Source organism: Octopus bimaculoides, chromosome Z, assembly GCF_046866305.1.
Source record: "Octopus bimaculoides isolate indiv1 chromosome Z, ASM4686630v1, whole genome shotgun sequence".
Classification (NCBI taxonomy): Eukaryota; Metazoa; Mollusca; class Cephalopoda; order Octopoda; family Octopodidae; genus Octopus; species Octopus bimaculoides.
Genome location: NC_142944.1, coordinates 22,202,516 through 22,215,015, shown reverse-complemented (window position 1 = coordinate 22,215,015; position 12,500 = coordinate 22,202,516). Strand labels below are relative to the sequence as shown.

The 12,500-nt window shown below is 33.6% G+C and overlaps 1 protein-coding gene across 1 annotated transcript in view; it reads right to left on the bottom strand.

Moving 5' to 3' along the window:
• Positions 1-12,500, bottom strand: part of LOC149132169 (protein jagged-1-like) — a 163,036-nt gene that overhangs the window by 30,365 nt on the left and 120,171 nt on the right. Inside the window, exon 2 of the mRNA XM_089364968.1 lies at positions 6,746-6,797. Within this exon, the coding sequence (XP_089221094.1) occupies positions 6,746-6,797 (52 nt within the window). The remainder of the gene's footprint in view (positions 1-6,745; positions 6,798-12,500) is intronic.

The following is a 12,500-nucleotide window of genomic DNA, read 5'->3' as shown; positions in this document are numbered from 1 at the left end:
GCTCATACTATTAAAAATACCCCATCATACTATTATCATCACAACCGTCAATCTACTACCATCTCTATACCTACTATTACTCTCACCCCATCAGGAGGAATAGTAGAAGTGTCATTGAATAGTGAGAGGGTGGGTGGGTCAAAGTGCAACACACAGAAATTCGTTTTGACACTTATTATTATAGATGTATAAATATATTCATATATATATATATATATATATATATATATATATATGGCACTCCATCAGTTTTGACAATATGAAATAATATTCTCATTTATCAGTTGTGAAACACAACTACATAACCTGAAGATTGCAGAAAGCATGACAGTATTTGTATTATCATAAATTGTAAAACATACAAAAATTAAATGTGAAACTCAGACTGTTGGAACTTCATTGACTAACATATTTATCTGCACACAACCATACAAACTCTGATGTGTGTGTGTGTTTATTTGCATGCATTTATAGTTATACATCAAATCATCATTTTACTATGTACATTTCATTTCCATGTTTGCCTTGGCCAAACAAGACTCTGCTGAGGCAGATTTTCTTCTACGGCTACATGTCCTTCCAGTCATTAACCCCCACATGTGTTCAAGCAAAGTAATAATTTTCAACAGTTTATCAGATGAGTAGACCAGTCAACCTCTCTCAGACAATTGCAAACAACAAGGCTTTTGTGAATGGTGACTCTTTGTTTACAGTCAGTGAGTAAATGCCAAAACACGCACACACATTCAACAGGCTTCTTCCAGTTTCCATCTATCTATCTATCTGTGTGTGTGTATTTGTGTGTGTGTGTGTGTGTGTGTGTGTGTGTGTGTGTGTGTGTGTGTGTATGTGTGTGTGTATTACATATAAAGTTATAAATAACGAGAGAAATATAAGAATTTCCAATAATTAAACAAATTATTTTATCATGCTATATTCTCTTGTTATTTATTATTTTATACACTCCTTATCATTTTCTCTTGCATCATACTATATATTCTATGTTTTGTAGAATCATACATTAAGGAGTACTTGACTGCCTCAACAACCACCACCATCACCACCACTACCACCGCCGCCACCAACACCATCGCCTCAATCACAACTACAGCTCATACTATCACTATTGCAACCGTCAATCTACTGGATTACTTGAATCCATATGTATTAAAAGTAGTTCAGTTAATGTCTGGTCTTAGAGTGACCAATAGTTTTGCATTTACAAAGGCATTAGCCTCATGGATGTCGTCAGACTCTAAAGCTGAACACAAATGTAATTCTTCAACTCTGGGAGGCAGGAATTCATTAGTCATTTGTATGCATATACATATATATATATATATATATATATATATATATATATATATATATATATATATATATATATATATATATATATATATATATGGGAGAATGTACGAAAAAAAAAACAACAACAGACGAGGACAGGTTGTGTAAACAACAAAAGGAAGTATTAGTTTGACGCTTGGGAATACAGAAAGTCTTTAACGTTTCGAGCTACGCTCTTCAACAGAAAGAATACGGAGAAAACAAGGAGAAAAACACGGAGAAAAAAAATTGATTCAAATATGAATTAGAAGCAGCACTAGTGTTATAAATATTATAGACCACACATACTCTATGTAAAACATATACATTGAATGTGCGGTTGATAATGTTTACAATATATATTATTTGTACACAATTACATATAAACATATACATAAACATATATGTATATATATGTATAAACATGCACACATAAATATATAGGTATCACATACATTTAGATATATCAATATTTAGAGTGGGCTCCTTAGAAACAAAAGATAGGTCGTCAGGTCTTCAGGTTTGTTATAGAGGAAAAAAAGCCCTGTCTTTATTTAAAAATCTAGTACAACACTGAGTGGCCTTGACCTTATCATATATGAATCGCTGGCCATGACCTCAATATTTAAACACAAACAGGATGGCTGCCTTGTTGAGCTTTTAAGAAAGATGTACATGGAAATTCTATACTATGTAAACAATTTCAACCAGTGAGTACACAAAAGGTGCAGCAGAATCTTTTGGCAGATTGTCAGAGAATCTGCACTTCATGATTTGAAGTACAGTTGAACTAGAAGCGGAGGAGATAGGTTGTTGCAACAAGTGGAGATACGTTAAGATGGCAGCAAGTGTTGGTTTTTAACGTAGTGATTGATAACTTGTTTGACTTTTACAGATATCGAAGATAGGAGAAATACAAAAAAAATAAAACATTAAAAAAACAATCTTGTGATAGTGAAAACATAATTGTGCTACACACACATATACTAGTGTGTGGGTGGGTGGTTGTGTATGTGTGTATGCTTTTATTATTAATCAATAGAAGTTACAGAGTGACTCAAGAGCCAAGAGTGTCATGTACTGGCACTTATCAAAGTACTACATGCACACACACACACACACACACATATATATATATATATATATATATATATATATATATATATATATATATATATATATATATATATACACATACACACACACACACACATACCCCAATCACTTTACAGAGTGCACTTCTAAAAGGGGAGCATTTGAAAAGGGGAAGATGCTGAATGTTGAAAGGATAAAATAAGACAGAGGGGACAAGTACAGGTGTGAGTGACAATGACTTGTTTATATGCTTTATAAATAATGTGTATAGGAGCTTGGCAGTTTCAAAACAGAAAATGGTTGCTGTTAGACAAGGGAAACTGTCTCAGCAGGTCTGGTCAAACCCATGCCAGCACATAGGGGACATTACAAATGATGATGATGATGATGATGATGTTGATAATGAATCAACATGCTACAGGAGTATTCATATGTACAACAACAAATAATATACACATATATATTTATATGTATACATATATATATAATTAACAGATAATTTTTAATTTGTTTTGAACTAAAGAGATGGGTACCAGCTAATTTAGATAACAATAACAGTTCGATTACATTATCTGTCATCATAACAAATGGTTTCTTCTGTGTGTACACACACACAAATACTATCAACCACACTAACCAGCTCAAAATTTTAAAATGGTAAATAGGTGCAGGAGTGGCTGAGTGGTAAGAAGTTTGCTTCCTGACCACATGGTTCTGGGTTCAGTCCCACTGCATGGCACCTTGGGCAAGTGTCTTCTACTATAGCCTTGGGCTGACCAAAACCTTGTGAGTGGATTTGGCAGATGGAAACTGAAAGAAGCCTGTTATAGTTATATATATGTATCTGTGTGTGTGTGCGTCCGTGTCCAGTAAGAAACATCCAGGTTCAGTCCCTTTGTGTGGCACCTTAGGCAAATGTTTTCTTCTATAGCTTCAGACTGACAAAAGCCTTATGAGTAAATTTGGCAAATGGAAACTGAAAGAAGCCTGCTTTATTACACACACACATGTAGGTATCTTTGTGTCTGCATTTGTCTCCCATGACTGTTTGACAACCAGGGTTGATGTAATTACATACCTGTAATTTAGTGGATCAGCAAAAGAGACCGGTAGATTAAGTACCAGGCTGAGATAAAAAAAAGTACTGGGGTCGATTTTTCAGTGCGTTGTCCCAGCATGGCCACAGTCTAATGACTGAAACAAGTAAAAAATATCTGTAACAAGCCTTTAGATTCATGAAGCTGGAGTTTATTTCGTCTTCCATGGTGTATAAGCAACTAAAGCAACCAAGAGAGTACCAGACACTCTGCCCCAGAACAGGACAGGATGTTGGCCCATGGGTGGGTTAAACCCCAACCCCAACCCCCCACCACTACCACCACTATTGGTTAAACTATTCAGCAAAGTGAACTGGAGCAATGTGAAGTCAAGTAGACCAGATCAGGAATTAAATTCATGACCTTGAAATTTGCCTAACCACTGGGCCACACGTCGAAAAAAAAAAAACACCAATATATAGGTGCAGGAGTAGCTGAGTGGTAAGTAGCTTGCTTACCAACTGCATGGTTTTGGGTTCAGTCCCACTGCGTGGCACCTTGGGCAAGTATCTTCTACTATAGCCTCGGGCCGACCAAATCCTTGTGAATGGATTTGGTAGACGGAAACTGAAAGAAGCCCATCGTATGTATGTGTATATATATATATATATATATATATATATATATATATATATATATATATATATATATATATAATATATATACACCCACTACAGTCTTGGAGTAGTTGGCATCTAGTTGTAGAAACTCTGCCAGGCCAGATTTGAAGCCTGGTGCAGCCGCTGGCTCTCCAGACTTCAGTCAAACTGTCCAAACCATGCCAGTATGGAAAATGGACGATAATCGATGATTATATATATATATGTATGTATGTATGTGTGTGTATGTCTGTGTTTGTCCCCCCAAACATCACTTGACAACTGGTGCTGGTGTGTTTACGTCCACCGTAATTTAGTGGTTTGACAAAAGTGACTGATAGAATAAGTACTAGGCTTACAAAGAGTAAGTTCTGGGGTTGATTTGCTTGACTAAAAGGCGGTGCTCCAGCATGGCCACAGTCAAATGACTGAAACAAGTAAGAGAGTAAAAGAATAAAAGAATATTTACTCTCGGCATCAACATGCTGTTTTATCACCACCATGCACACACACACACACACACACAGATGCATGTACACACACACACACTTGTTTATTTGGCCTGATTCAGTGGTTTAGATAAGCCTAAATATATAAACATTTAAATTGCTTCTGTTGCATTAATTACATGTTTTCTATTGTTGCATTGATTACTTCCCTAACAAACAGATAATTATATACACACATGCATACGTATACATGTCTATATGTATGTGTGTTATGTGTGTGAGTATGAGTGTATGTGTGTATGTATACACACATGAATATATATGTGTTGGTGTGTGTGTATAAGAAAGGAAAATGGAGAACTTGACAGATTGACATCAATTTATTAACACAACTCCAGAATGTAAGTATGTCTTAATGTATGTATATATGAGTGCTTATCTATCTATCTATCTATCTACCTATCTATCTATATATGTGTGTGTGTGTGTGTGTGCATGTGTAAATATGTGTGTGTATATATGTATGCATGTATATGTATATGTTCTTGACCCCACCAGACAGAAGATAAACTGTTTTTACTCCAAATTTTTATAAATTTTTACTGATATTTGATAAGATGAGACACATCAAAACTGGTAATATTTTCTTTATATAATTTTTTATAAAATTCCCTTTTAAATTGAAATGTCTTAGACTTACTTCTGTGCAATTTCCACCTCTATCTTTTATATACACATATATATATATTATTCATTTAAAATACAGAGATGCCTATTGACTAATTTTTATTCTCGCTGGATCACTGGTGGTAAATAAAATTTCTAAAAATTTTTTTGCTGCCCTATGATTTATTAATAATGAAGTCTAATAATATATATATATATATATATATATATATATATATATATATATATATATATATATATATATATATATATATATATATATATATATATATATATATATATATATATATATATATATATATATATGTATATATATATATATATATATATATATACACATACACACACACACACACACACATATATATGCACAAACATATCTGTACATATAAATGTATTTATATGTCTATGCATGTGCTTGTATATATGTATGTATGTATCTGTGTATGTACATATGCATGTATGTATTATCTGTCCAATATATGTATGGATAATATTTCTAATGGATTTAACTGGTTGACACATTTTACTTCATTTTGAAAATGGATAAGAATTCCAAAGAATTTCTTCTTAAAATAACATATCATGAAGATGTTGTTTGGAAAATATTTCAAACAAATATATATATAGCGTAGGAGTGGCTGTGTGGTAAGTAGCTTGCTTACCAACCACATGGTCCCGGGTTCAGTCCCACTGCGTGGCATCTTGGGCAAGTGTCTTCTACTATAGCCTCGGGCCGACCAAAGCCTTGTGAGTGGATTTGGTAGACGGAAACTGAGAGAAGCCCGTCGTGTATATGTATATATATATATGTATGTATGTATGTGTTTGTGTGTCTGTGTTTGTCCCCCCAACATCGCTTGACAACCGATGCTGGTGTGTTTATGTCCCCGTAACTTTGCGGTTCGGCAAAAGAGATCGATAGAATAAGTACTAGGCTTCTAAAGAATAAGTCCTGGGGTCGATTTGCTCGACTAAAGGCGGTGCTCCAGCATGGCCGCAGTTAAAAGACTGAAACAAGTAAAAAAAAAAAAAAGAGTAAAAGAGATATATATATATATATATATGACGGGCTTCTTCCAGTTTCTGTCTACCAAATCTACTCACAAGGCTTTGGTTGGCCCAAGGCTATAGTAGAAGACACTTGCCCAAGGGACCACACAGCCATGCCTGCACCTATACACACACACACACACACAAACTCATACAAATATATACATACATATACATGTGTGTGTGTGTGTGTCCTTGCATTTACCCCTGCCACTGTTTGACAAACAGTGTTGGTTTGTTTGCATCCCTGTATCTTATTAATCTGGCAAAAAGATCTGACAGAATAAAAAGCAGGTTTTTAAAAAAATTAACAACAAAAAAAGGGGTAGAGTTGTTCAACTAAAATTCTTCAAGTTGGTGCCCCAGCATGGCCACAGCCCAATGTCCAAGACAATAAAAGAAAGAAAAATTGTAGAATATAAAATTGTGTACGTACCATTAATATCACTGTTACTCTGCCATGCTTCCAAAATAAGTGTGTAGGAATTCTGCAATGTACAACAGAAACAAGAATATAATTTATACACAGACATATATATATACATACATGTACACAAATACATATGCATGTATATATATATATATATATATATATATATATACACACACACACACACACACACACACACACACACACACACATATATATATATATAAGTATATGTGTTTATATATATATATACACACACACATACATATTTTAAAATATACAAAAACATATAACACACAAGCACATATACATATATATCTACACACACAGAAGCATATATATATATATATATATATATATATATATATATATATATATATATATGAATATATATGCACATTTATAAATATACATGTATATATAAGTAAATGCACATATGCATATATACCTACACACACAGAAGCACATATATATATATATATATATATATGCATGCATGCATGCACACACACGCACGTATACATCCAATACAGGTGGAGGAAAGTGATATGAAATGCAGAGATTCTATATACACGGAAGTGAGAATAATGGTGTTGTAATAGCAAAAGAATTAGCAATAGTGGTGGTTTTGTTGGCAACAGCAGTAGTGGTGGCCATCCATTCGTATCTGATGAATGCCATTTAACCTGATGTTTTACGATCTGTTACTGATGAGCTCTCTGATGGCTCTTCAAACTGCTAGAGAGGTTCATAGCACTCAAGAAATTTGGCAAGATCAGTTCTTCACAATTGGCCATCAGCCCACTTAAAGGGGCAGTGTGTATAGTTCTTTTAGAAACAAGCTTTTAATTGTAGAAACCATGCTACAATGTCCACGGTGTTTGATCTCATAAATATACATACCTGTATATATATATATATATATATATATATATATATATATATATATATATATATATATATATATATATATATATATGTGTGTGTGTGTGTGTATATATATATAATATATATATATATATATTGATAGAAAAGACCTCAAAAGAAAGAAAGAGACCTCGATATTATATAAATAGAGGAATTTATCTGTAGAAATATGTGACAATTATTCAGTAGCCATGATAAAGCTACGAGATTCGGATGCCGAGGCAGAAACCCACACCGCCATCTCTTCAGTTATCTGGCCACACACACACACACACACACACATATATATATATATATATATATATATATATATATATATATATATATATATATATATATATATATATATATATATATATACACACACACTCTTTTATTCTTTTATACGTTTCAGTCATTTTGAGTGTGGCCATGCTGCAGCACAACCTTAAAGGGGGTTTTTAGACAAAGAAATCAGCCCCAGGACTTATTATTTGTAAGCCTAGTACTTACTCTATTGGTCTCTTTTGGTGAACCTCTAAGTTACGGGGGACATAAACACACCAACACCAATTGTCAAGTGGTGACGGGGGAACAAACACAGAAACAAACACAAACGCACATAGATATACACACACACACACACACACATGATGGGCTTCATTCAGTTTCTGCCTGCCAAATCCAATCAAAAGGCTTTGGTCAGCTCAGGGCTGTAGTAGAAGACACTTGCCCAAGGTGCCACACAGTGAGACTGAGCCCAGAACCATGTGGTTGGGAAGCAAGCTTCCTACCACACAGCTATACCTGCACTTATATGATATATATATATATATATATATATATATATATATATATATATATATATATATATATATATATATATATATATATATATAAATATATATATATATGTGTTTGTTTTTATGTTACAATAATAACTGTTTTACATTACATTGAAGGACTACTCAATACATTTGGTAGAGTAAAGATTTATTATTCTTATTGATAGTGACTTTGAAGTTTCAGATAGCTAAGTTATCATCAGGTTATATGATAATGGCTTAGCTGTGTTTTATAGAATCTCTATGGTCAGATGCCATTCAGTTGTTTTCAAATAAGCAACATGAACAAATTTTGTGGACAACTGTAAATAATACCACATGGTTTGTATGAATGGAGAGGCTTGGATTTTGTAATCGATCTGCATACAAAGACTTGTGTATGTGTTTGTGTGTGTGTGAAAGACTTTTTTCAGTTTCTGTCTATCAAATTTCACTCACAAAGTATCGGTCAACCTACAGCTATATAGCAGGTGATAACAGCCGACCGTGTCCAAGCAGTGGGATGAGATTAAACCCAAATCCATGTGGTTCAGAAGTGAACTTCTTAAACCACACAGCCATACCTGTATCTCCCTCTCCCTATCACTCATTCTGTCTGTCTGTCTCTCATTACACACACACACATACATATATATAATATACACCATCCAACATGTGCCAGTATGGAAAAATGGATGTTAAATGATGATATACATATGGGCTGATACACTGTTCAAACAAGCATGCATGCACATACATGTGCACACATGCACACGTACACACAAGCAAGCATGCACACATACACACACAAGCACACACATATACAAGTACATGAACATACATGCTCACACATTTACAAGCACACACACACAGACAGGCCTGTATGCATGCGCACACACACACACACACACTCATGCATGCACATGCAATTCACAGCAACTGTCTGTACTAGTTATTGACTTAGTGTTTGTGTTGTCACAGCGAAAGTAAATTGTTATTTTTTCTTTCTAAATCGGTAAAACTGACACAAATGAATTCTTGCTTCTCCTCTACACAGCAATGACATGTCTGTAGAATTGGTAGATTCCTTGTTCTTATCTAACATACCGGATAGACTACTAGGTGTTAACCACTTACTTGCTTTATACAAGTGTCATTAATATGCTTTAAGAAAAGATAAAAAAAAAGAAGAAAAACTTCTATCAAACATTCTTTCAAGCAACAAGCTTCACTTTGTCCCAAATATTCTCTCTTACTGAATGTATGCCTTCCCATATATATATATATATATATATATATATATATATATATATATATATATATATATATAGTGTGGGTTTGGAGGGATATACTATGAAGGTGGATACTATGGTGGCTCTCAGTTATGTTCCAGGTTATGGCTAACTCCATTGATTAGTATTCAACATCTATGATGACTATTAGTTGTCAGTCATGCCATAAATAATAAAATAAGAAGAATAACTCTTGAGTGCGAACAAGTCTCCATATTCTGTATTGTTATAATTATTGCTTATATATATATATATATATATATATATATATATATATATATATATATATATATATATAAATATATATATATATATATATATATATATATATATATATATATATATATATATATATATATATATATATATATACAGTGTATTGTTCCATGATGGTAAGATCAACAAAAAACGTACCTCCATCTGGTGAGAGATAAAAATTATTTAATAAACACAGTATATGTTTTTATGTGCTACTATTAGTTTCATGCAATGAAAGCATGCCAGACAATATTTTTTTAAATATCTGGTGTCTCAGTACAATCTTCAGTCACTGCTCACAACATGGCACGACACTGAAAATAGAAATGAGAGAAAGCTCATTCTATTGTCCTATTTTTAGTGCCTGAAGATTGCGCTGAGATACCAGACATTTAAAAAAAATACTGTCTGGCATGCTTTCCTTGTATGAAACTAATAGTAGCATCCAGGGGGAGGTGTCTTTCTGACTCAGGAAGGAGTTTCATCCTTAATATATACATATATATATATATATATATATATATATATATATATATATAGCGCAAGCATGGCTGAGTGGTTAAAAAGCTTGCTTTCTAGTCACATTGCTCTAAGTTCAGTCCCAGTGCACAACACCTTCGGTAAGTGTCTGCTACTAAAGCTGTCTTGACTAACTGAAAGCCTTGTGAGTGGATTTAGTAGGCAGAAGCTGAAGAACATCAGCTCCGTGTGTGTGTGTGTGTCTTTGTGATTGTCTTCTGCTACTGCTTGACAACTAGTGTTGGTTTGTTCACATCCCCACAATTTAGCAGTTTGGGAAAAGAGACCAATAGAATAAGAACTATGCTTAAAAAACAGAAACAAGTACAAGGATTGATTTTGTTTCCAACTAAAACCTTCAAGGAGATGCTACAGCATGGCTGCAGTTCAATGACAGAAACAAGTAAAAGATAACTCATATTTAAATAGAGTTTATTGTTGTAGCAAAGAGACTATGCTTTCTCTGTGTTAGAGGATTTATCAGACACTAATATTTTAAATCCATGGGTGCAGCATAAATTATTTTGAAAGATAATGGGAAAGATGGGGTGGGAGTAAGGCAAGTTTTTGGTTTACTTTGGTTATAAAGATATATATATATATATATATATATATATATATATATATATATATATATATATATATATTCACCCTTTGTGTAGTCATTGAACTTAAAAATTTAAAAAGAAAAGGTCTTCCATGCTTTTATTTGCTCTAGATATGAAATCATGTGTGGGTAAAAGAACCAAAACATTCATAACATCTTACAGTGTAGAATGTGTGTGTGTATATATATATATATATATATATATATATATATGTATATGTATATGTATAGCAGAAGTAACAGAGTGACTTAAGGTCCAAGAATTTCATGCATTGGTATCTACCTATACATATATATATATATGTATATGTTGCCAGTGCCCCTGGACTGGCTTGTGCGGGTGGCACATAAAAGACACCATTTCGAGCGTGGCCGTTTTCGTGCGGGTGACACGTAAAAGCACCCACTACACTCTCTGAGTGGTTGGCGTTAGGAAGGGCATCCAGCTGTAGAAACTCTGCCAAATCAGACTGGAGCCTGGTGTTGCCATCCGGTTTCACCAGTCCTCAGTCAAATCGTCCAACCCATGCTAGCATGGAAAGCGGACGTTAAACGATGATGATGATGATGATGATGATGATGATATGTACGTATGTATATTTATATATCTACATGTATATGTATGTATATGTATATATATGTATATATATATATCTACATGTATACGTATGTATATATATATATATATATATATCTACATGTACATACCTATATGTATATGTTTATATCTATGTGGATGTATGTATGTTTGCATATATGTATGTAGGCATGGATCAATGTCTGTGTTGGCATAGCAGAACCTATTCCTATAGAGAATGGTGTCACACAGGGTGGCATCCTTGCCTCAGCTCTCTTTACTTTGTATTTTGTTGTTACTCTCATTCATACATTTGCTGTGGATTGCTCTCCTGGGGCATATGTGATGTACGAAACTTCTGGTTGTCTCTTCAACTTGTGTTCATTTGTTGCCAATCCGAAAATGTTCCTGTCGCTTAGTTGTGACCTTTACACAGATGATTGCAACTTAGTTCCTTGCACAGTCAAAGATATTCAAATTCTCATGGATCATATATGTATGCATACAAATGTGTGTATGTATGAATATGTCATCATCACAACGATTGTTTGAATATCTGATTTTCTTCTTCTTTGAAACAATTTCACAATTCTTAAGCACAACATCATATTGTAAATTATATCAAAACACGGCATCTCATCTACATTCACCCCACTCCATCCCCCCACCCAAATAAAAACATACATATACATACATATATATACACATACATATGTATGCATACATATATATATATACATACATATATATACATACAAATATATACATACATACATAT